Below are 25,664 nucleotides of genomic sequence, written 5' to 3'. Positions count from 1 at the left end.
TGCTGTTTTAATGGTAAATAAAAACGTCAGATAGTGTTTGATTTAATGACGTCATTCGGTGCCAAGCGCGCTTTGCGCGCATAGCGTCACGATTTAGCCTCGAAATACCACCACTCAAATAATTACTCAAAGTAACTAACATCCCCGAATTTTACTTGGAATTGCTTTAATTGGAACGAGACCAGCTTTGGACACTTGAGCTGAAAATACTCCCTGACAGAAAATCGAAACCAAGTGCGTAAAGACGCAACCAAAACGCGCACTGGCCAGAGGCCAACGCATCTAAAACGTTTTCGCCGCATGCCTCCGTATTTCCCTTACTTGCGCTTTGGTAGAAGCAGTAAAAAAGACTTGGTGGTGTGTCACTCGCGTGGCTGTCATTAAGGGACTTTGTGAGGAAAAGGAGGGGGAGGGTGCGGAGGAGGGCAGTCATAGAGGGAGTAAAGTTTTTTCTCTTTGTGCTTTCAGCTGTATGGTAATTGGGACTGCAGCACCTGCTCTCCCACAATAATACAGCACCAGGGAGAGAGAGAGAGCGAGAGAGACAGAGAGAGAGAAAGAGAGAGAGAGCAAGCAAACAGTAAATGTTTGATAATTAAATATGACATTACTTACACACAGCCACATGTGATGAAACATTAAGCACAGCATCATACACACAGTCCTGGCACCATGAGACATTATATGTCAGTGCACAACACTTAACGTGCGTCTACTGTCGAACTTGCATATCTGTGCAGATCCGTAGAAAAGTAAGGGGAGGAATGCGCACTTGTTGGCGTGCTGCTATTATGAGCCTATCTCTGATTGTGAAAGGGACTAAATATGTAATATACTGTCAATATAGTCCACTTTTTTATCAAACAGATTCAGATAAACCCCCTGGCATGCCTCAATTACTGCCGATTACTTCATCAGTGTGTGGTAAGGGACCGGTAATAACCGTTCGATACTCATAAATCAACAGCAGTTTAATGTTTAATGTTATTTTATGTCAGCAACCCAGTGGACAGCACAGTGCAACTTATGAGACACAAAACGTTTATCTGTGTCTGGTGACTGGTAATTATGTGACCTGGCTGTAGACAAAATAGACAGAGGCTGGTTGAACAGGGCAGTTAATTGGGTTTTGGTGCCACACTTGTCAATCAACTCAGCCGTCACAACAACACAACGAACATCCAGAGTGCCTCTTCTATCTAAGCTTATTTACCAACGGCTTGGAGAGGCAATACTGGACCAAGTGTTTTCCACAACATCGGAGTACTCTAATGTTTACACATATGAACTCGTACACATGAATCATTTCGGGAGAAAGGGAGAGGGCGGGACATCCAGGGTCCTAATTTACAACTTTAATTGAAGCTGCGCTCAGCAACATCACTGTTTTTGCTCTGCCGCTGTCCACAAACAAGGCCTTTATTCACTCTCCAACACTGACATGAGGACAACTTTCATCCTGCTCCGTCCACTCATTCAGTATTGATGCACTGCTGAGTGGGAGCTGCAGTCCCATCAGTGCTGCAGGCTTGATGATGCCCCAGCTCGGTTATTCCCTCTGGGTAATTGTGGATGCCTATGTCTAATGTGGTTGCGTGTCCATGATGTGCACTTTACACCCCTTGAGGCCGATTGAAAGGCCTTTAACCTTAAGCTTTAACACTATTATCCCTGCCTGCCACAGTACTGCCAGATACCAGTGTGTGTTTGTGTTTAGCTGCAGGACGCTGCTCCGAGCTGCTCATTTCATTTAACCAGTTGATTTCAGTCCCCTTGTCAGTAGTGGCCAATTCTCCTATGTGGCGTGCCGTAAAATCCTCCTCTTGAAGCCTTTTATTTACACTCATCCCGACTTTCACAGGTCTGTCCCTCCCGGTATTAGGGCAATATACTATCAGTCATTCATCACCATGACATGGCACACATTTTCCGATTACGCCAGCAAAGCGTGACTGAAAGGCATGAGGAGATGGAAGGTGACCCCCCTCCCTTGTTCAGCAGCATCAAGATTTTCCTCTCAAACATAATTCATGCCAGCAGATTCTTTAATTGTGTCTTAAGGAAACAGCAGAAAGTAGAAACTCCTCCCCGCTGATCTTTCCTTGTGTGCGCGTGTACGCGCGAGGTTAAGAAATTGTTTAACTGGAGGTCGATTGTTTAACTGAAGTGCTTTCCTGTTGTCTGCGCGTGTACGCGTAACCGCGTGTGCGCGCGCGCGACCAGGAGCTCCGTGACACGCGGGAGGAGGGGGCAACAAAGGGAGAGGTCTCGCGCCCCGCCGCCCATTCATCCCTTTCTCTCGCGGGGTAATTCCCATTGATTCCTATTGAGCGGCGAGTCGCGAGCCCCTCGGGGGAGAGCCGTGTGATTTGTGAAGGGTCGCGAGGACAAGACACGCCCCTCCTCGAGCCCCGGCCATCTGCTCACCACAACACTCCAACACTAAGCAACTACCAAGCGGCTCCCCTCATCTCTATCTCTCCATACAGTCTTTTAATTCATCCTCTAATTTCCCCTCCACCTTCTTCCACACTCTGCCAGTATGTTTCACTCCTCTCTGTGTCATTGCTCTGTTTTATACGTCTTCTTTCCTCACTCCTTCCCTGTGTTGAAGGAGCCAGATGCTCCTGGAGATGAAACTACTGGTTGCTCCCAGGGCCAGCTCACAGTGGAGGCATGCAACGGTATGAGGTGGCCATATGGCCTGTGCGTGTGCACGTGTGTGTGCCAAGAAATGGATGGATGGCTGTCGTGGGAACCTCCACATCAACACCATCACACACACACACACACACACACACACACACACACACACACACACACACACACACACACACACTAGCAGACCATCAATTGGTCTGGTCAGTTGGAGGAGAAATCAAAGTTCACAGGGAATTGGGATCATTTAATTTACCCCTGAACAAGTGTAACACAGTCCATTCTGTTTCCCACATGCACTAGAATAATACTGGTTTTAATGAGCCAGGTGCTGACTGAGATATTTAATTTGTGTCTGAGCTGAAAGTGTTTACACTTGATTGAGTAGATGCTGATATTCAATTAGACCAATGTGTGAAATCTCTGCTTCTGAGTGATTTCAATAGTCAGAGTCACTGTGTCCATCATGCATTTGATGTCATCACATCAGATGATGTGACAACTTGAACTAACTTAATCTTTTGCAGCACTTTTATTTTAGTTATAATGCAAACTTAGTCAAGATTGTCGGTAGTCTTTAAAAAAAGCATGAAAATGTGAAAATAAAGTATAATAAGATAGATACCGTTTAATATATTACTTGTGAGGGACTGATTAACTTCTCAGAATTAGCTTCCATAGCTTTACCATTCTATATCAAAACATGTTTGCCATTTGATAACACCTAGTCTGTATGAATCACATATTTTTTTGTTTTTTTGTTATTTTGAACAGGTGCATTATATGTTTATACTGAGTTGACTGATCAGGTAAATTCAAAGTTGGGCAAATATTTTAAAAACAAATGATTTCTTTATCTATGGTTCAAAGCAAACGCCATTATCAAAAGATTCCATTTTTATTTAGTGAAATTACAAAACAATTTAAATTAAATCTTCACCAATATATTGAACAGAATTAATTTAGTCAATACTGCACATTTTCTTATTCGTGTAACTGAAAAAGTGAAGAAAAATGTGTTAGTTGTTTGAAATAATACTTCACTGTAAAACACAATAAGAGGATTGAACCTATTCTGTAGGTGGGTAAGGCTTGTGATGATGATGATGATGATGATGATGATGATGATGATGATGATGATGATGATGATGATGATGATGATGGATTTTGTGTAGCTCTCATGTTTATGAGACACTTCACAGTGAAGATTGTCTTGTTTGATTTTGACCAAAAACAAACATGCAAACAAATGAAAAGCTCTTTATTTTGAACAAACCAAACACTCCCTGTTCCCTGAGATCTTTGCACTGTGGTCACTCCAGGGGTCTTTGGCCTTTAGTTTGAGATGCAGTGGACTCCAGCAGCAGGATTAGCCAGGCCAGCTGCCCACAGAGACCCTGGGCCGTGGACGCTGACACCAGGCCTGACCCCAGGGTGGCTACTATCAGAGACCCTGAGGGGATCTGGACAGCACTTGTGTGTGTGTGTGTGTGTGTGTGTGTGTGTGTGTGTGTGTGTGTGTGTGTGTGTGTGTGTGTGTGTGTGTGTGTGTGTGTGTGTGTGTGTGTGTGTGTGTGTGTGTGTGTGTGTGTGTGTGTGTGTGTGTGTGTGAGTGTGAGTGTTGTTCATTGAGTTGGACAACTGTTGAGCCCGGACAGATCTGAGCAGTGGTGCTCTTTGTATGAGTGTGTGCGTGCTTGTATGGTCAATTCTTTCCGGGGGTTAACTGCTTATCCAGTACAAATGGGAGGTGTTGGGGGGTGGGGTGGGGCTCAGGGCAGTTGTGTGCTCCTGGAACATCTGCCTCTGTTTCTCCTGAGTCAAGCTTTGGTCAGGATCGGGGAGGAGGGGAGGTAACGGGGGATGTAGGGAGGAGAAAAAGCTCAGAGGGGAGGTAGAATCGGGGTTGTAGTAGGAGGTGGAGATTGAAAGGACCCAATGTGTATAAGCTATAGAACCAAACACTGAGTGCTGAAAATGTGATGCAGGATTATATAAGACCTTTGTCAGGACTCATTACTGCAGGACTGTGTGTGTGTGTGTGTGTGTGTGTGTGTGTGTGTGTGTGTGTGTGTGTGTGTGTGTGTGTGTGTGTGTGTGTGTGTGTGTGTGTGTGTGTGTGTGTGTGTGTGTGTGTGTGTGTGTGCTCACATATATTAAAGTATGTATTGTGTGCATAGATTCTGGGTTTATGGACGAAGAGTGAATATTTTCCCAAAACTTTTAATGGTCTGAAAACAGTGTGGACTTTCTCGAACGTGAATATTTCGTATATTAAAATATAAAAAAATTTTAATCAACTTTTATATACTGTATTTGCTTATCTTCCATATTTGCATCTGTAAATACCTTTCTGCATTTATTCAATTCTTGGATGAGCACCACAAAAAATGTATACCAACTAGCAGAGTAAAGGTGTTCATAGCATCAAACATTGTTCAGTGAACTATTAAACCTAATAGAAAGTCATATATACGCATGCATATCTGAATTAGTGGCAATATCATTTTTCAATTAATCTCAAGCAACAGGATCTGAAGGCATACACTGTGAAACATATTCTTAAGGCCACTTTTAGCAACAGGTGCTTTTGCCGGAGACGCTCAAAATCTAAAGGGCCCCATTGTGAGTGATATCAAAGCAACAGCAACGTTTCTGCAAATCTAGTGGTCATAACTCTTAAGAAGGTCATTGAAAATCATGGTGGGCAGATTTACAACTAGCTCCTCCTTCCTTGAGGATCAGTTGATTGGAAGGGGTGGATTGTCCTCTCAGTCCACAGAGCATCTGGCTTAGGAACGACAGATGCTGACAGCTGGACTGACAGCCAGCATATGTCGCTTTCTTTATTCTTGCTCTGCTCAGACAATAGAGTGTAGAGGACGGGGGTGCTTTGTGTTGAGGACGTACACCTAATAGTTTGTGACTCCAGAAAGGAGCCCCCATTCTGCAGGAGAGCAATTAGCCGGTCTCTGATCCCAGCCTGGAGAGGTATTATGAGGAGGACTGAGCCCACTAAACTCACAATGGCTTATTGTCATTCATGACACTTCAGGATGTTATTTTTAATCACAGTGACCTTAAACATTTCATCTCTAAGATAATATGCAGGTTTTCACATTTTCACCATGTATCATATTTCATTTTATTGGTACATTTTTTCGATCATCACAAGTATTTGGAATGTCTGCTTCATCCAAAAACATGCATTTAAAAAAACAAAAAAACTTTTTCTTGTCTGACATGGACAGTGTTCCATAAAGAAATAAATATTTTATTATGACATTAAAGTCAACCCTGGATGTATTTATATCAAATGTTTTTTTGATACTGCCCGACTTACTACACTTCATAAATATGTCAGTTTTAATTCCAAGTATTTTGTGAAAAAATAAATCAATAATTATTAATATATAAGTTTACTGGGACAAGTAAAAGTTGGGGCAAATGCACAAGGATGAGCATTGTATGAACAGTAAATTAGTCTATTATATTCAATGTGGCGTCAAATTGCAAATTTGAGAAACGATGGCAATAACTGCAAGTTTGGTAAAACACAAGGACCATTGTGTATTTCCAAACTTGATTATAATCAACTGCATTTGCCTTCTTGCAAGTCCTTTTTTCTATCATATCTATCATACTATCATATCCTTGGGTTGCGAGCAAATTGTTCATGACTTTGGGATGCTTGTCTTGTAAAGAAATTCCAGTACTGACTGAAATTGAATGGGAGAATTGAAAATAAATAGAACCACCTCGTCCTGTTGGGATCCACGCGCCCGTCCGTGCACTTTGTTTTGATACGCGATGACGTCACAGGCAAAACACAGGAAGTGTTTTGCATTCCCACTTAGTTACTGATGCGCGCACAGACGGTGATCTTATGAGGGTTTAAAGTAAGTTCTACCCTCATGTGGAGCCCCATAGCAGGGCAGAGACTCTAGTGTGACTCCAGTGTGCATAATTACGTTTTTTGTTTGTTATGACGGAGATCGCGGCTGCGTGTCATCACAATTGTCCAGCGGCGAGAAGCTAAGCTAGCTGTTAGCATTGAATCATTAAACAAACCAAGATGATGTGAACATTAAAACAGTTTCTCTTCACAATGTGGCTGTTACAGTGACTCAGGTCACAGCGTTGAGCCAATACGTGATAATAATTGCACACATTTACTGAATAACCTCGTACGTTTAATCAGAGAAAATTTCTTTTTTTCTGTCCGTGTTTCTGAGAAATGGGAGTGAAAGGTCTTCAGTGTTTCATGGACCAGTGCTGTCCGGAGGCCTGTGAGACAGTAAACCTGAGACAGGTGGCCAGAGATCATGCTGCCAAAATCCAGGGAGACTCCTCATCCACAGCTCACAACACAGGTTAAGTTTGTTTTTGCAACCAGCCATCAAAACTGTGATAAAACACTCCTGTCTCACACAGTGTGCATCTATAATATGAATTGCAGCAATATTATCACAATTCCCTAAAGTATAAGCAGACTGGGTTGGAATAAAGAATATTGGTACTTACATTAACATTTTGCTTCTATTGGTATGTGCTCCTTAATAATAACAAACTTAAGCCTCTTCCACTGCTGAAATCACAAGATACAACACTTTGAAAATAGTTCTCTATTTTGTGTATGTAATAACTTAACCCCCCCCCCCCAAAAGAAAATCTCAAATGATGTATGACACAGTATACTGTAGTTAGGATGAAGGATAGGAGTCTTGAATGAATAAAATCTTTTGAGAATCACAATACTGATGTGACATTTTAGTCCCCTGTTTTATCATTTACCACTTTGTAGTCTCTTACGCAGCACTTAAGAGTAAGATTATTTCAAATGGCTACAACAAATAAGAAATATCTAAATGCTTGCTCATTTCAGAAATTGCAGAATCAAATACTGACACACTGAGGAAATGAACTGCAAATAAACTGCCACATTTGTCTTTCACGCTCATGAAGGTCCTACACTTGTTGTGGACGGCATGGCCTGCCTACGCCACTGGTACTCATGTAAAGACTGGATCTGTGGTGGCCAGTGGAAGGAATATGTAGATGTCCTGAAGAGATGGGTGGAGGCATTTACATCTGCAGGCATCAGACTGGTCTTTTTCTTTGATGGAGTTGTGGAAGAAAAGAAAAGAGCTGTGTGGGTGAGAACAGAAACAATTTAGATGTGTCTAATACAACAATTCAAGTACTGATATTGTGTCTCCTAGAACCTGGCAGTTCAGACATCTCTGTTATGACAGAGTAATTCCCTTAAGTACATTCATGCATCCTGGTTGGTTTCACCTGCAGTGGGAGATTCCTACTTAATATCCACAGAAGATAATTAGGTCTCACAATTTCATAGGCCACACTGATCTATATTTGCATTAATGTCATGTAAATTTATGTTTCTCTACTTACTCTCTACTAACAAACCTAATCTTTTCTGGCACTGCAGGTGAAGAGGAGGCACAGAGTGAACGGGGACATTTCCAAAATATTTTGCCACATCAAAAAATATGGAGAGCAACCTGGTGGACAGAATTTCTGTCTGCCCTCTGGACTGGCAACGTTTACACCGTTTGCTCTGAGGTTGACATTTATTTGCCTGAATGACATGTATTAAATCAATTCAGCTTAATTTATAAAGGACCATTTATATAGCACCAAATGCAACTTAAATAATGCATGTTCATGTTTATGGAGTTAGAACTTGAGTCATTTTTCTCACATTGGTTTGATTGGCTAATCATTTTATGTTATTTACAGGTCTTTGAAACAGGAGGTATTTTGCTCAGTGCAAGAAGCTGACTATGAGATTGCTAACTACGCACGTCAGAACAACTGTATTGGCATCCTGGGACAAGACTCAGACTTCATCATATATGACAGGTTTACAAAGATTATCTTGCTGTACTTTTGGACTCAATTCTGACAAACCTGGGCTGAGTGACATATCCTGATTTTTACTATAGATTTCCACACTAAGTTGTTGATAGTAATAGAAAATGTTGACAGACTGCTGTAAAGAGCTAGTTTTATTTCTTTCTTGAAGTGCCCCATACTTCTCTGTGGGTAAGCTGTGGATGAAGAACCTTACCACTGTCATGTACAACCGACACAAACTCTGCCAAAACATTGGACTGACCATTACCCAGTTACCTCTGCTTGCCTGCCTACTGGGTAATGATGTAGTGTCAGAGGAGAAGATGCAACATATCAGAAACAATGCAATTGAAGCATACAGGTATGTGTCATTTTACGTTGGGATTTTGCTCTGGCAGCATCTTCACTTTGAAACTTCCTCCTCTAAGTTACTGGTCCATTCTCCCTGTCACTCCCACCTCTCTCATTCATCTGCATCTACTAAGATATTTAATCAAAAATTAGAATTCTACAAGTTAACTGAATCTGAACATAAACTGATTTCAGTATTATTTGAAGTTTTGTAAACTCTTGACTGAAGCTGTTACTACCAGCCATGACAATCATACATCAGGTTACATGGTAACCTATGTTGCTGTACCTGAAAATTACATCATTGCCAAAATCTCACACATTTACTTTGTCCTTGATGTCCCAAATCAGACTATGATAAATGGTGTAGTAATGGAGTATCAAACCAACATTTTTGACATTTATTTTCCAAGAAATGCAGAGCTTTTATTCTGGATGTGAGCAAACATGATTAAATGTATTAATTTTACTATTTTCAGGGAAAAAAATCCAGCACCACACTCTTGTGCGCCTCAGGGGCAGGTGGTGTACGCCGTGTCCCAGCTTGTGAGCCGTTTGTGCAGCAAAGAGGAGGAAACTGATGTCGTCCCACAGTCTCTCGCTCTGTCGGCTCATCAAAGAGACTTACTGAAGAAGGGAATCTGCTCCTACTGTTTGTCTGAACCGAGGTCTCCTGAGCTGGATGGCCTTACTGCATCTTCATCCGCCTTTGAAAAACACGTTAGTCCAGAAATATTAAAGGTGTGTACTTTATCATGCGTGTGTATTTATCCTGACAAACTCACTGCAGTTTTCAGTACACCAAAATCCAGAATGGCTAAATATTTTTTACGGTGTGGTTTTCCACAGGCATGTAGAGAGAAGCATGTGGCGGCAGAGGGTTTTATGCTTTACAGTGTTGTATGTGAGGGAGTCACTGAATGTAGCAACACTCTGGAGGATGAAGAGGATGGTGAAATGCATCCTCAGGCCCTCGTCTATAAGCCCTGCAGACAGCGTATCTACGGCCTGCTGCTGCTGCTCGGGCAAGACGGTGAGACAATCAACACACGGAGAGTTATCCACACATGTAATCATGTACAGAACACGAGCATACATGTGGAGAAACACCTGTCTGATTAAAGCAATAATACACTCTTAAGTGAAACTAACAATTCTTTGTGCTTGTACTGAATGAAAGTGTTTCAGATAGATCTTGAGGAAAAATGGCAGTTATTATCTTTGTTCAGTTGAAAATAATGACAATGCTTTTATGTATTTTGTAGGAAGTTGATCCTATAAAAATGTGATGTTTTTTGTGGGTTTTTTCAGGCCAATCTGTCGACTGTCCAACAATCAAGGAATGGTTTGTCTTCCCTGGAAATCATTTGAAAGAACCTGAAGTGGTCCATCCGGTCCCTGTCTGCCTCCCATGTAAAGTAGTTTCTCTATGAACTCACTGTAAAGAAATGTGTAATGAAACGCAATCTGATTTGAGTTTAGTTAAGTACACATATCCTTCTACAAAGCCGAACACAAGTTTAGAAATCAGATGAAACTTTTATGCTTGGCTCTGCTGATCAATTCCAATAGGATGATGATGGATACACTGCCAGTACGTCTTGTGCCAACACAGAACAAGTCATGTCGTTCAACACTGGTCAGGTTTCCAATGAATGATGTTTTCTCTGTAATGAAATTAGCTGTAAATGAACCATTCAGACAGCACGGGCCATTAAAATTACTTTCTGTCATGATTTCTGAGTATGCTTAATGCACTCGGGGCATTAGTTTTTTTGCACAAAAATTTTTAATCAATTTTTTTCCTTTCATCGGAACGTGTAGGTGATCAACCCAGTCTGGACCTGTTATGGTTTAGCAGTGGTCCGGAGGTTTCTGCTCTCCGCTTGACTGCTTTCCTTTCAATATTTGACTGCATGGAGTTGTTCAACTTGTATGGAGTTGTTGAAGACTCTCTGCTGGCAGCTCTCTGCCTGGTGACATATATCATCCTGCAGGTAAATATCTTTCTCAGTTGATAGTTAACAGGAAATGAGGCTAGTCAGGTAATTTTGTTTAATCCTTGTATTCAGATCCACAGACAAGTTTTGACATTTGTACTTTGTATACCTATAACCTATAAGTTTCTGGTAGCTAAGAAATTCAAGTAGGCAGAAGATTAGAACATAAACTGTGTACTCATCATTACGGTCGATCACAGCACAACTGTCAAAATACAGACGGGATACACCAGTGTGTCGCACATGTGTCACATGGGCTCCTCAGTTCTCTCAAAACCACAGTAATACTGAAAAGCAGCTATATATTAAATCATTAAGCTGTTGCATAAAAAGTATCCGAAATGCTCTCACTCTTTGCACAAATTAAAATATTCTACTGTCATATGAAACCAAAATCAATCATTTGAGTCGTAAGAGGTTTTAATATATTGTCCGAGAAAAGGATGGTACTCTTGTTTTACATATAATCTTCTAAGGAAAGTAAAACAGAAAATCTCTAAATTGCTTCATGCAATTCCATCAATTACAAAACAACCAGAAAACTTAGGTGACTGTTAATAAAAAAACATACTTAATGATCAATACTATTGATATGAGGATGTATTCACTCTTGGATGCTTCTGGTTAGGTTGCATGTTTTGCTTAAGCTCCATTTAGATTCTAAGCTGGTGAATGAACATGTAGTAAAGCCAAACCAGGTGATTCATGTAAACAGAACATGAAAAACCAAATATCTTCAGTGACATTTGAACAACTGAGTCACCTTTTGATTTGGGATTTAAGTCTTTTACAAGTACACGTCAGTGATTCTGCTCCTCTGTTGACATGTCATGTGAAGTCAAACATCAGTTGCTGACGCTCCGCTCTCAGTTGTTTTGTTCTGGCTTGATGGTGACCGCTGTCACCCGCTGAGCACCCGGTTTATCCACAGACACCATTCTTTGTTACTACGGCCTTTACATCAACAACATGGCTGATTACCAGCCACAGGGTTTAAATATCTCAAGAGAGAAAGTATTCACTCACCTGTGTACCGTTAAGTCCTTATTTGGGGTATAGATTTCTAACTTTTTGGAGTTGAGCTGTTTGTGATCCTGATGTAATACCTTGCGACAACTTTTCAAAGCAAATGAAAGAAATCTTTGCTGTGCAGATTCTGCACTGTCGTCATCTGATTGAGCTTTAACACAACAGGGATCACGTGATCGCATCACTCGGATAAAGGTGCATGCGTCACATTGAAGAAGCAAAACAAAAATTAGACAGTCATTGCTTTAACCAGATATATGCTGTTGTTAACCATCTTAAATGATAAAATTTTTTCAGACTTAAGAAAGATAAACTGGCACATGAATGTATATTGTGTTGAAACGGCTTTTATCAATGTGTGTTCACCTAAATCCAGGAATGATTGTGTTTAGTTTTGTTAGGATGAGTTCATAATTGGTTCAACAGTAGTCAACAAACATAGACTGTAGGGATACTCATTTGCAATCATCTTGACCACCTCAGGTTCTCTTCTCATTCTCTCAGTCTGTTCAGATTGTTGAATCCTGCAAGCAAATTGCTAAAATGCCCAAAGAAATCCTGCTTACCATTACATTTGTTGGTTTTCGTTTGTTGTATGATTTGATATACAGAAATGGAAAATGACAAAGGATCTATTTTATGTTGTGATACTGTGAGGCATGGAGCATGTTATTTTGAATATGTCTCTAGTAAATAGTTTAGAAAAAGGGCTGGGAAATAAACTTGTAATTGGACGTTCACTGTTTCGAATCCAAGTTGCCGACTGGTCACTGCTGTGAGTATCAACCTCCAACTGCTCCGGGTTTACAAGGAAAGGCGTCCAGTGTGAAAACACATGGCCCTCTGCGGCAAACCCAAAACAGCCCAAAAACTTTCTCTCAGAGAATTAACAAACAACAATTCACCTTTCTTCTAGATACTGAATCAGCTTCTCACAGTCGTGGGCTTTCGTCACGTCAGTCGTTTAGGAGCGTCTTTGATCATTTATACAAATCGATGGTGACATAGCTGTCATGTAAGGTTCTTCTCCGATGTCTCCTGCTCTTGGACAGGCAGAGATGGGACTCAAATTATCATCTTGCAATTAGAGGACGTCTTTACCACGTGAGCCACAGCGACCCCTCTGTCGATGCAGCAGAATTCACCATGGCACAACTGTGGTTGCTAAAGCTCGGTCAAATAATCATTTGAGTAGTAAATTAACTTGTCACCTTTTCACATAACTTAACCAACTCAGACAGACAGAGTCGAATGTCTGAAGACACAAAGGTCGACTGTTAACTTTCCAGACAGATGCAGATTTTGGGTCAAGCGGGCAGACGGTCACCAGCAGTCAGTGATTAAAATGGAAATGAAGGGCCCGCAGACAGACAGGAGAGCAGTTTGTTAGATGGACCTTTAGACGAGTGGATAAGTAAAGATGAGCAGACAGCTTGACAAACAATAGTAGCTGTTGTCTGAACCCTGCTGCATTCACATTCGCTTCTCCCTCTTCTATTTAAACAACTTCAGGGTTTATTTGTTTTGTACACACTGCTGGGCAGCCCTGTTACTGCAGTCGGCATTGTTTCGTTTTGTGTTGAATTGTTGCAGTGAGCAGACACAACAAACTAACCCGGGGAGAGAGAGAGGACAATCTGGGATGTGATAGAGTTTGGTAATCACTGCCTTTCCTGTGTGTTTGTTCTCAGGTGCAGACTTTGTCTCAAGAGGACGCGGATGCTTACCTGAGTCAGGCTGTGTGTCTGAGGCTAAAAACCTCTCAGGAGCTTCAGCAGATTGAGGTGCGTCACAGCTACACACACACTCTCTCTCTCTCTCTCTCTCTCTCAGCAAAGCCTCTTGCTTTTGATTTTGAGTTAGTGAAAAGAAAAAAGAAAAGAAAACCTCAAGATTTTCACCTTCACATTTTGTCACCATGAAGCCAAACAATGATGTGCTTTCTGCTGCAAGAAGACAATGTCTCCTGACGTCTGCTGTAAACAAAGTTGCCTGTGTGGTAAACACAGCTCTGAATATGTTTCCATTAAAAGATCTTGGAAGACAAAGTGGAGTGAAAACAAAAAAGCTGTTTGTCGACAGACTGTTCTAGAAAACAAAACAACTAAAAACAAACCTTTCATTACACAGATTATGCAGTGAAACATACACATGCTTAAATTATTCATTTTTATTCTAAATTCTGCTGTTGAAAATGTAAAACACTGTCTGAAATTGAAATTGAAATTGAAATTGAAAACCCTTTTCACAATTTTGTTTTGTTTGGTCCAAAAGCACTTTGAGTTGCACTCAAATGAGAGGTGCTCCATAAACAAAAAATTATCATTGAGGATTTTTAGACAATATAACATCAAATAAACAAATAAAAGATCATTAGTGACAACTTTTTAGTCTGCACAACCTCAAATGACATTCAAAGGTTTTTGAACCCTGAAATTAACAGATTTGACAGATTAGCAGAAATTGACAGATCAACACTTTTGCTCTAAACTTGTTGCGGTAATCGCCAATCTCACAGTTGCCATTGAGCTCTTCTCATGTCCCTCAAGCTTTGTTCACGCTGCAGGAAAAGGGGGAAATCCAACATTTTGCCTTTATGTGATTTTGTTTGTTTTTATGACTGATCAGACTCTGGCTATTTTCATGTCTGTTCGTTTATTAGATAAAATCTGATGTTTTTAAAAGTGACTTCAGTCTGAAAGGTCATAGTTAATTTAATCCAATTTAGGGTTATGGTTAGGAGACGTCACAATTCTGTCCCAAAGCAGGCACATTGTGGCTGGATCACATTTAAACAATAGTCATAACTCTGCATTCACACATAGTCCTGTACAGAAGCAGCAGCAATTCCTCATTTTCTCAGACTTTTGTTGGCTTTAATTGAACAACAAATTTAATTATTGATATACATGTGCCAACATGTGTAGCATCCATGTTTACAGTACTTCTTTGAACTCAGAGAATGTGGGTCACTTCAGGACTGTAAACTGTTTACAATTGAGTCTGATGGCAGCCACATTTTAATCATAATATCTATAACTATGCAACAAATGTGAAAATCAGATTTGAACGATAAACATGATTTGCCGTGTGATTAAAGTCAGCGTCAGAGAGTTAGCTGGGCTACGTTTTGTAGCGCCATTTATGTTTACTGCTTAATTACCATACTTATGTCAAGTAATTTGTATTTGTGCTGTTCGTTTGTTCCTTTCACAATAATTACGACTGGGTGTTGGTTTGAATATGCTGTCTTGGAGAGATACAGAGCTCTATGATCAGGGTGAACTGCATGACAAGTGTATGCATTAACAAAAAAACATGCTCTAGTGATATCCCAGTGCACTGAATTCACAGCACAAGGTTTAGATATGGACTTCTGTGTGTGGTACCAATTAGCATGTTCACATCTGTTTGTGAGTGCACCGTTTACAGAGCCTCCACTGAACACATCAATGTTCAAACTGAACATTGGCTTCAATGTCTTCCTTACAATAAACCGTAAAAGACACAGCTTTTTATAAAATTAAAATGTTCATTTATTGCTGAAGAATGTGTGTGTCCAACCATCAAACAAAATGAGTCACGCTGTTTGGTTGTGTTTAGGGGAAAGGGGTTGTGGGTAGGTCTTGGGATCCATCAGTTTGGTTGCAACATTCCACCCCATGGGAGTGTGTGTGTGTGTGTGTGTGTGTGTGTGTGTGTGTGTGTGTGTGTGTGTGTGTGTGTGTGTGTGTGTGTGTGTGTGTGTGTGTGTGTGTGTGTGTGTGTGAGGGACTCAAGAGAGCATGCTGGCGACAGTCGCCTGTCTGTCCTGGCTGACGCTCACCACATGGAGCTATTTACACCATGCACACTCCACCCCACGGGACACACACAAACACACTTTTTGTCGCTCTTCTTTTGTGCGATCTCATGTTCGCCTCCTTGTTTTCTCTCTCTTTCTTCCTGTGGCTTGGCTCTTTCTTTTCGTGTTACTGTTTGTGCACCTCCAGGCTTTTGTTTGGCTCATTGTTGTTAGAAGAAGGTGATGCTGTGTTTGACTGGCAGCAGGTGGCAGGTAGGGCTGTTTTTTTGTGCGTGTGATTGTTTTTTGTGTGTGTGTGCGTGCGTGCGTGCGTGCGTGCGTGCGTGCGTGCGTGCGTGCGTGCGTGCGAGAGAGAGAGAGAGAGAGAGAGAGAGAGAGAGAGAGAGAGAACATGTAATCACTGTTATCAGTGTTATCTGCCAGAGGACAGGTGAGGGGAGACACACACACACACACAAGCACATGGTGAACGGACAGCTCGTCCACAAAACTGCAACCCCGGACAACTTGTCTACGGCAAATTTTTTCAGCATTATTAGTGTGAAGGATTTCAGAGTATATTTGACACATTTGGAAGGAATATTAAGTGTAGTTGACACAAAAAAAACCAGTACCCCTGAGGCTATATCGACTCACTCTGTTCGAATAACATTCTGGATATGAGGTGAAAGGTTATGATTATGTGCCTTATACATTGCAGCTAGTGTATTAAGGTCGACAATATTTCCACACCATAACTCTGATATGGAAGAATGAGGGAGTTATATAATAAGTTCAGTGAATTTTGATCTAATACTGATAGGATTTTACACATTATGCCAATATTTTTGGCTAATTTTGACTTCAGGATATTTCTATACGACTTCAAACCGAGCTGTCCGACATTCCAAGCACACACACACACTCAGTGCTACAGTCAACTTCCTTTGCACTTCTTCTTCACCTTCCTCAACCACCTGCATTAAAATGTATTTGATATAATTGTCTTTTTTGACTCATGAATAATAAAGATGAGAGATGTTTTCAATGGCACAATTTACTTTTAGATTAAAAGCCTTCAGTGAGTCTCACCAGGGAGTTTCACGACCGAGACGAGACTTTTAGCAACAGATAACTTGAAAAATAGTGAGATACGTCAGTGTCGTTTATCAGTGAGACAGAGCACAGTAACAGTGACGTGGGTGGTCTGAATTGCATTTGATTGTGTGATTTACGTGTGAAGGGATGTGCGGATAAGATTTGCAAATGGGGTTGAGAAACAGCAATTGCTTTAGCAACTGTGAGATGAATGATCCAGAATTTGTTCAGGGTGCTGATATTAAAGGAACAGATGGCTCCTAACAACAGCAACACTTTCAAATATGTTTGCAGTGGAGGAGGATATTTCATAGTGTGTAGCTTGAAGTTGGTATTGATGTTTCAAACAATTCTCAGTGAAAAGGCCCTCCAGAATATCCTTGCCTTGTTTTTGATTATTGATGTTGAAAAAACTTGATTTTGTGTTCAAGCTTCTTAAAAATTTTCATTTTTGACAGTTTAATGAAAATATACGTCCTCAAATTAGTTATGCTAATGAGCGTTTTGATGATGATAAAAAAAACGTGTTTTTTGTTGTTGTTACCTCTTGATGTTACAGTTGAGACTATAACAACATCTGGTTTAAATATGAGGATGTTTGTGCCCTGAAAATATTGCTTGTTATTGTAGTTGCAAGATTGCAATTTTCTGGAGGCATCTTTTGATCCGGACGTTAGATTAGTACCAGTTGGTTAAAAAACGTTTTAACAAATGCTGCTGTTGGGTGTTATTCTTTTCATGAGACTCGGTGACAGGCAACACACTTTGTGTTACCTGTCACTGAGTCTCATGACAAATGACACAGCAGAATAAAAGTTAATAGTAATGAATTTGTCCCATCCAATCGTAACAAGAGACCTCGCTTTTCTTTCCCAGCTGCCATTCCTCTGCAGTCGTGCCGTGCAGCTGGGATCGCTGTATGTCCGAGGACTGAGCCACCTGCTGGGGGCTAACAGTGCCAGTGGCTGCCCGCTGCCCAGTGCTGCCCTGATGCCCTGGCACAGCTTCGATGGACGGCTGTTCCACTCAAAGTACCTGCTGGCACACAGCGGTACAGAGAAACCAGAGCTTCTGGTAGACAGTGATGTGAGTGAGGGTGCCACAACAAAAAGGGGAATTAGTGTGTGTGTGTGTGTGTGTGTGTGTGTGTGTGTGCGTGCGTGCGTGCATGCATGCGTGGGGAGACATCCATGTGAACAGTCTAATTTTGCTTTTGCTTATTTCTCTCCCCAGCCTTCCTGCTTGTCCCTGTTTCTGCAGTTGAGGGAGAAACTTGCAGAAACTTGCATGAAGAGAGGCAGAGTCCTGCAGTCCAGACCCAAAGTGTCGCCACCAAGTCCTAACACCACACCAGTAGATGTAAGAAGAGACCGACACACAGGTGCGATTCAGTCTCGGGGTCATTTGTGGCTGGAACTGGTCCCATGTCACAATGTTTGAAGGCAGAAAGCCTATGCATGCAGGAACGTCCAATTTCCACACAGTAATTGAGCCAGGGTGCGTGAGTGCAAACCACTTCACCATTGTGTGGCCCCTGTGAACAATGTTTAGTCTGGAAATGGTTTGTAAGTAAAAGAAATCTCAATATAAGATAACTAGCAAGATATCTTTCAAAACATTAGGATTGTAAAACAGTGGCAAATTAGATTTTCGGCATTTTCAAATTCATTTAGCATGAGTTCAATTTTATTTTGATTTTAACAAAATCATAGATAGTGAAATCCATACTGAAGGATTGAATTGATCAACTCTACTTCTTTTTTTTTTTTTTTATAGATATGTTGGATTTGGTGACATAGCTGTTTCAAAAACAATTTGTTTTCCTTTTTAATGTCCTACTTTTCTCACACAGCGTTCATTCTGTTGATGTTATTTTACTGTGTAACTACGCTGTCATTTTGGCCAGGACTTTCTGGAAAAAAAGCGTTTTGATCTTGAGACCATCCTGGTTAAACAAGGGTCAGAAAGAGAAAAAAGATTCTTCTGACCTGAAATAAGAAATGTTTTGGTGTTTGTAGGCTGCTATGGTAACTTCTTGGCTGAGATGAACACCGGTTGACCACAGTGTCGTCGATGCACTGCCAGGCTACATTTGTTGAATGTCAGACCTTTGGGTTGTCTCTCTTTATCTGCTGTGTAAACTGTCAAATGAATGGCAAAACAAAAAACATTGCACACTCCTTGCCACGATGTCGCTATTATTTTTTATTTTTTATTGCCTCACTCATTTGATTTATGGATTTTGAGTTCATCTCAGACAACCGGAGACCTCCAGTGATCTGGGTGGTAGAAACACACTGAAGCGCACATGAAAAGCCGAGGAAAAATATTCCTGGAGCCAAAACGAGGAAACATCATTTTAATCTGACAGTTGATCTGTGGTTGTAGTTTTTTGAGCCCCTCCAGAACCACATTACCCATAGGGCCGTGCTGTAACGAGCTCCATGTGTGCTGTGGCCTGTGCACACACTCATGCTCACATGCACGCCTGGATCGTAGACTTGCTTTGTCAGTGCACTGGTAATAGTAGGTTTCTGTTTATAGGCTGGGAGAGCTCTATTTTAAGACACACAACAAGACTGATTACAGACTCCTGTTGTCTGTCTCCCCCCAAACTCTACTCCCCTTCCTCTCAGTCGCTCCCCACTCTTTCACTCTGTCACTCTTTTCTTTGCCCTCTCTCCTACACAGGAGTTCTCTTGCATCTAATGCATTTGAATGCTTTGTACTCTTCAAAAACATTTCAAGCTACTCAACCCAAAGGAAATATTTATCTTTTACATGGATATTTGTTTCAGTGTTCGTTTGACCTCTTTTCCATATGATGTTCCTCAATAAAATGGAATGATCTGATCATACAGGACTCATCTGTTGTTTGCAGACTCAGTCCTGACTCCTGAGTCCTGACTCAGCAGTATCTCATGAAACGGGAACCTGTACTTTCTGTTCCTTCCTGTGACTTATAAACCTTTTGCGCCCATTTCTCTGCGTGCCGGGTTGGCTCAGAGTCTCCAAATTGCGCCAAACTGTCTCCTATTTGCCCAAGTCAACCCCTGTGGGTCTCATGAGGATGTTTCTGGTTTATAGATGGAAGGCTGTACACTCTTTATACCTCAGTGTTTCATTTCTGCCAGACGCAGACACCAATCATTACTACAGAGCTGTGGGTGAATGAAGTGTGTTTGTACGTGTGTGTGTGTGTGTGTGTGTGTGTGTGTGTGTGTGTGTGTGTGTGTGTGTGTGTGTGTGTGTGTGTGTGTGTGTGTGTGTGTGTGTGTGTGTGTGTCTCTGTGTGTGTGTGTGTCTGTGTGTGTGTGCGCGCTTGTGTGTGTGTGTGTGTGTGTGTGTGTGCGCGCGCGCGCGCGCGTGTGAGAGTAGTGGTGGCGCTATGTGGTGTCTTGGAGGGCCCGGTTTGGTTTTTGTTTGGAATCAGGCCTGATGTTTAGTCTCCTCAGCAAATATCTCCTCTGCCCGCTCGCCTGCCCTCGCAATTACACTTCGACAGGGAATCCAGTGTAGCTGCTCTCCCACATCTCTTTAGTTTATTCCTGTCCAAAAGACAAAAAGTTAATAAAAACAGCTTCAATTTTATTCTGGCTCCAGGTTGTCGTGGGGTACTCATTCTGGCTGAAAGCAGTGATGCATGTTGTTTCCACTCTGTCCTCAAATGAAGACGTATTCCCTCATACAAATGATGTATTTACCCTGATCTGTAATCTCTCTCTCTCTCTCTTTCTCTCTCTTAGTTATATGCTTGTTTTGGTTGTACTCTGAAACTTTTCCGTAAGACATAACAACCACAAACATAGTCCTTCAAGAAGTTTTGGTGCTTGTGGCTTCTGCCTTTTTTCCTGCACTTTCACACTCTGGCAGTGAAGCGGCCGTTCAGATGGTGGCCTGATTTAGTCCTGCAGGCCTCTGGGTAAAATCTAAAGTTGCATTTAATGTTTTATTTGGAGCACTGTGTACTTTTGCTAAATTCTGCCACATTTGCCAAAGCTGCATTAGAGAGAATCAGACGCTTATCTCAGCGCTTGAATAGATGTGAGAGGAAGCCGAGCCGCTGTGTAGAAAGTATACTGTAGTTATATTTAAGCTGGTAATCATTTGTATAATTAGTATAGTGGCGTCATCTTTTTTTCTCTTACATAACACGAGAACCATTCAGCTTTTTTTCTTGAACAATCAAGACTTGAAGATCATTTAGTGATGATGATGAGTGTCCTCTGTGAGGTTTCTTGTTTTATGAGTATTTGTAACATATTCATGGACAAACTTTAGAGGAAAACTCACAATTTGTGTTTGTGATTTTGAGCCTGCCGGCCATTGGGCTTTGCTGTGTGGAGTTTGCATGTTCTTGTGGCTTTTATTTTTATCCAGGTAAACAGGACTTGCTTGTTTAGGTTTTTCAATCCTTGTCCACCCCTCTTGTCTTTTAAGAAAGCCTTAAACAAATGTTATTTAAACTTGAATTAACTTATTCATATTGAAGTCCAGTCTGAGGCGGTGATGGGAAATGGATCAACAGACACAAATCTAACATAGGCTACTACCAGTTTGTGCACTTCATACACCATGTAAGAAACAACACTGTGAGATATCTTCGAAGCAGTATTAAAGCAGCTGAATATCACAGAAATTGATGAATGCTCCTTCTTGCGGCGAGTAGGAATAATTGATTAAATCATTGATTATAGCTTTTGGGGTGCAGCAGGCTGTAGTGTAGTGCCTTTTTACCAGTTTTTTTCATCGAAACGTGTTTGAATTTAATTAAGGTTAATTATCAAACAAATCATTTGAGTTTTATTTATATGTAATTTACTTACAATACCCCCCACAGCAACCTCTACCACAGTCATCATAACAACTGTAAGTGTGAAGGTTTCAACCTAAAGCTCAAAGATTTACAACTCTAAATAATAATGTCAGTCAATAATAACAGTCGCAAAGTGGCTGCCTTTTGTTTTTGTCCTTCTCCCTGACCCAATAGTTTGCTTAAGCTTTAGTGTTAACTGGCATTATCAAGCCTCCATGTGATGTGTTTCACTCTTTGAACAAACACTAGTTTCCCTTTATAAGCCCTGGCTGCACGTTGGTAGTTTGCCTCAGCAGTTTTGTTACTGCTTCACCTTCTCGTTGCCATTAGTTCATAAATGTAATGACGGGTGTTTTGCTGTAGTTAAAAATATTGTACTTTTAATGCGATTGATGAAATCTAACAGACCAAAATGAAATGTGTGCACCGGCATTTCACTTCAAACTTACTGATGTAACTTCACCCGAGATTAATTAGTGAATCAGCCACCAGACTGACCCACTCAGTGTTGACTGCTCAGATGTTGTGTCACAGTAATTCGTGTGCACTGTTCAGACGATTAATAGAGACACTTAGAAGTAATGTTCAAGTCACTTTTCCAAGCAACTGTTTTGTTGTTTTGTTTGAGTAACCAGCAAGGTTTAAAGAGATAACTACTAACTGTAATCAAGTATATGAATTCAGTAACCTGCACAAGAAGTTAAATGTTTCATTGGGATGAGGTTTTGTGAAATTCAGTTCCATCTTCCAATGTCAATCAGAAGCACATGATCATAAAGATGTGCTTTCGAGCAAACGTTTGTCTGTGCGTGCCACCCTCAGGCTGGTCTCCAGTTGGTGGTGAAGGTTGGAGGGGAAGAGGGGAGACAGCGAGAGGTCACCGACAGGGAAGAGGATGGACGGACAGAGGGGAGGAAAGAAGCGACCGGAGTGAGTATGGAAACAGAGAGCGACTGTGGGAGAGTGGGGGACACACGGGAGGAGGAGGAGGACACAGAGGAGCAGGAGGCCAACAGTTTGATTCGTTTTCTCCTGAATGGCGAGATGGAGGAGCCCAGAACATGACTCGCCCCCAACAACAGTCCAGAGGTCGACCGTATAGCAACAGAGGGAGATACCAGCTTGCTCCCAGGTAGCACTCCCATGATGCATCACATGTTGCCACAGTTCAAAGTGTATTTTCCTCTCTAATCGCTCCTCTCCTCTCAGATGGTCACAGCCTCCTGCTCCAGGAACATAACTCAACCCTAAACCGAGAGGAGTGGAGCCCAGGATTAAAGAGGAGGACTCTGAGATGGGAAGGACTTGTTGAAAGGAGGAATCAAATCTCTCTGAACAAACTGGATAATTGTTTGTCGAAAGGATGTTGTTGGTAGAATAACGGGGATGGGGAGAAGGCAGAATGAAGAGATTAGGAATACACTATTTAAATTACCGCATTAGCCTGAATTTCTTCACCTCGTTTTTCACACTAATTCTGTGGATGCTCTTTTAAAGTCCTCTGCGTCTGCTTTAATTCAGGACATCTTATTCTGTGAGTGTTAATGCTTAACATGAAGGAAATCTCTTCAAACAAACACACATGAAGCCACTTCAAACCTCTGCTCAGATCAGTGGTTAATCCTCAAGACTCTTTTTATCTCTTATCTTTGACAATAAAAAAGGCAAAGATCTTAAAAGCTCTGAGTATCCAGTGACATAATCCTTTTAAAGGAATGGGTTTAACCACAAACAATGAGGTTGGTGTCAAATATCAAATGCTAACAATAACAAGGTTAGGCCACACAGACACTCTGTGGTCAGTTGACTGCAATGGAGGATTGTTATATTTGTACTTTTGTTTGCCTTTTTGTCTTTGATTGCGATTGAAAAAATATTTAAATCTATCCTCTGGTTTTGTAATTTACCATTGTCATTATTATTTGGCGTGTTTTGGTGCTCAGTGGTATGTTTTTTGCTAAATGTTTTTCTGTTCCATTTAAGAAAGAGGTATTTAAGGACAGACCTGTAAATTCAAACAAATATGCTGGTTTGACACTGTAAACATTTCCTCCTGATGACAGAAGTAAAAAGGCAATGATGAACATCCTTTCTTTACACTTTCAACCCTGAAGGTTTTGTGAACTCTGGATCCTGAGACGTGGAGTAAACATCAATGGCCCTAAAAGCAGATCTGAAACATCACTGCAGCTCCGTGAAACACAAACGGTGCTTCGTTTCTCCAGTTATTGATGACATAAACCATTTCACTTTACAGTAGCTGTGAGAATCTCTCGCATGTTTGAGTGCGTGTTGTGTTGATGAGGAGTGTATGACCGTCTTCCTGTACCGCGTCGGCCGTTGTAAAATCCCCCGGAGAGAAAAAGGATGCAGATAAAGATCCACTGAATGTGTGTTCCTGTATGTGTAGGTGTGTTTGCCTATAGGCATACAAGAAAAGAAATATGTGAGTACTCCAGTCATCATATGGAAACAGATTGTTGATATAGTGGTGGTGAGGCCACATATGACTTAGACAGAGCTGATCTTCACAACTTTGTGTGCCATCAAAAAAAAAAAGCTTGGAATGGTCTGTGTGGAAATAAGCAGCATATAATGAGAGGATGTGTGAGAAACAGGCCAGATGACTGATAGATAAAACATTATTAAGTTTTATTAGAAATCATTAGGAGGGTCATGTTGGGGCACATACAAACTCGACAACATTTTCAATGACAAAACCTGCAGACTGCCACGAACCAAAAATTCAATATGACTAAAAGCTCTCTAAAATGAATTGGTGTCTCCCTGACTCTGTGTGGATGAATTTGTATCCTCTGTATTTAACCCATCCTGATGGACCGGGGGCCAGCTACTGACCAGGGCACATTTAGGAGTTCAGTGGGCAGCAACCTCGTACAAACTTGCTTCACTGACCTGTCGGCCATCACTCACAGTTTCAGTCTTCTCATCTATACCAGCTGAAGGTATTTGGTTGGCTTTTTCGAAGAAAGACTTTGACTGAAGAAAATAATTCTTTTGGCATTAAATATGACATCTTTGGTTTATACGAAAAACGTGAGCAGGAGCATTGGAAGATGGAGAATAATCCTGAAAGTATTGCTGTAAAATGTGAGTAATCAGTTTTTTAGCCAGTCTGTACCACAGCCATGTTTGTTTTATCAGCTCAACAATTTTTTATATGACAACAATGATGTAAGGTTTTTTTTTTCAAAGCTAATTTCATGTTTTTTCTATGTTGTTTTTATATTTTTGACTGTTATGCCTAATCACAAAGTAAAAATTGCAGTGTTATGGTGCATGAGAATCTATTGATTACATGATTTGAAGCTGTTGGACCTTTGCGGCGATCATGGGACTCGAACCATGATCCCATTATGGGGCGTTCTGAAGCTGTCTCATTATGAGCAATGCACTGGTTATGGAAAGATGTTTGTGAAGTCATTTCAAAAATAAAATTTTTTTGAATAATGCTGCACTTCCATTTTGGTTTCCTGTTATTACATTCTTTAGGATAGGAAACATTCGGTATTTTATCTTATGAATATATAACGCTCTGAAAGAAATATCTTTACTGTGGTGTATCTGTAGAAAACAAGCAAAAATGTTGGATATATTTATATTTTATTAAGTGGACTGAAGTATTTCGTCCTTTTCACCCTTCATTAAGGTTATAGTATTTAATCAAGCAGTGTTGAGCACGCTATCTGTATGAGTTTTGAAAGGTTGACGGGGCAGGAAATTAAGCATCTGTGTTGTTGATTGGCTAAGGTTTATGAATAAAGTTTATTTTAACCGCGTGTGACCACAGCGTCCACTCCCTGTCTTTCTTCTTAGGCCAGTGGCAGCAGAAGAAACAACAGAGCGTGTGGGTGTTTTGCGGTTAGCAACTGTGGTTAGTGGAGTGGGTGTGGGTGTGTATAGGAGGAGGAGGCACAAGGGTGGGGCATACAGCACACACATGCATGACGCGAGTCCAGTCGCCTCTAGAAAATAACAATAACAGGAGGAGGGATGTTTTCTGTGGCCAAGAGGAAGCGAGTGATGC

The 25,664-nt window shown here is 41.1% G+C and overlaps 1 protein-coding gene across 6 annotated transcripts; it reads left to right on the top strand.

Annotated features, from left to right (window-relative positions):
* The first annotated feature begins 6,467 nt into the window (after window positions 1-6,467).
* fam120b (family with sequence similarity 120 member B) lies at window positions 6,468-25,099 on the top strand. 6 transcript variants are annotated; one of them, XR_013935175.1, is made up of 16 exons: window positions 6,477-6,557; window positions 6,894-7,031; window positions 7,624-7,814; window positions 8,111-8,244; window positions 8,422-8,544; window positions 8,708-8,899; window positions 9,369-9,630; window positions 9,739-9,922; window positions 10,201-10,302; window positions 10,714-10,886; window positions 13,610-13,702; window positions 17,677-17,886; window positions 18,034-18,159; window positions 22,439-22,546; window positions 22,661-22,748; window positions 22,826-25,094. XR_013935175.1 is itself a non-coding variant. In XM_080458936.1 (16 exons), the coding sequence occupies exons 2-16, from the start codon at window positions 6,896-6,898 to the stop codon at window positions 22,854-22,856; spliced, it is 2,175 nt and encodes a 724-aa protein (XP_080315062.1). In that variant the 5' UTR covers window positions 6,477-6,557; window positions 6,894-6,895; the 3' UTR covers window positions 22,857-25,099. The 6 variants fall into 6 exon arrangements, 4 of the variants coding, with proteins under 4 accessions (XP_080315061.1, XP_080315062.1, XP_080315063.1 ...); XM_080458936.1 differs by having other exon boundaries at window positions 18,034-18,181; window positions 22,826-25,099; XM_080458935.1 differs by having other exon boundaries at window positions 6,468-6,557; window positions 18,034-18,181; window positions 22,439-22,748; window positions 22,826-25,099.
* Window positions 25,100-25,664: the final 565 nt, after the last annotated feature.

Source organism: Lipophrys pholis (assembly GCF_963383615.2).
Source record: "Lipophrys pholis genome assembly, chromosome: 2".
Lineage (NCBI taxonomy): Eukaryota > Metazoa > Chordata > Actinopteri > Blenniiformes > Blenniidae > Lipophrys > Lipophrys pholis.
The sequence above is the reverse complement of the archived record's forward strand: the minus strand, read 5'-3'. Positions and strand labels throughout refer to the sequence as shown.

Coding starts and splice junctions, on each gene's coding strand:
- fam120b (XM_080458935.1), top strand. CDS start 6,896: ATGGGAGTGAAAGGTCTTCAGTGTTTCATGGACCAGTGCTGTCCGGAG. Junction 9,631..9,738: donor TTAGTCCAGAAATATTAAAG/GTGTGTACTTTA, acceptor GGTTTTCCACAG/GCATGTAGAGAGAAGCATGT. Junction 10,303..10,713: donor GGTCCCTGTCTGCCTCCCAT/GTAAAGTAGTTT, acceptor CGGAACGTGTAG/GTGATCAACCCAGTCTGGAC.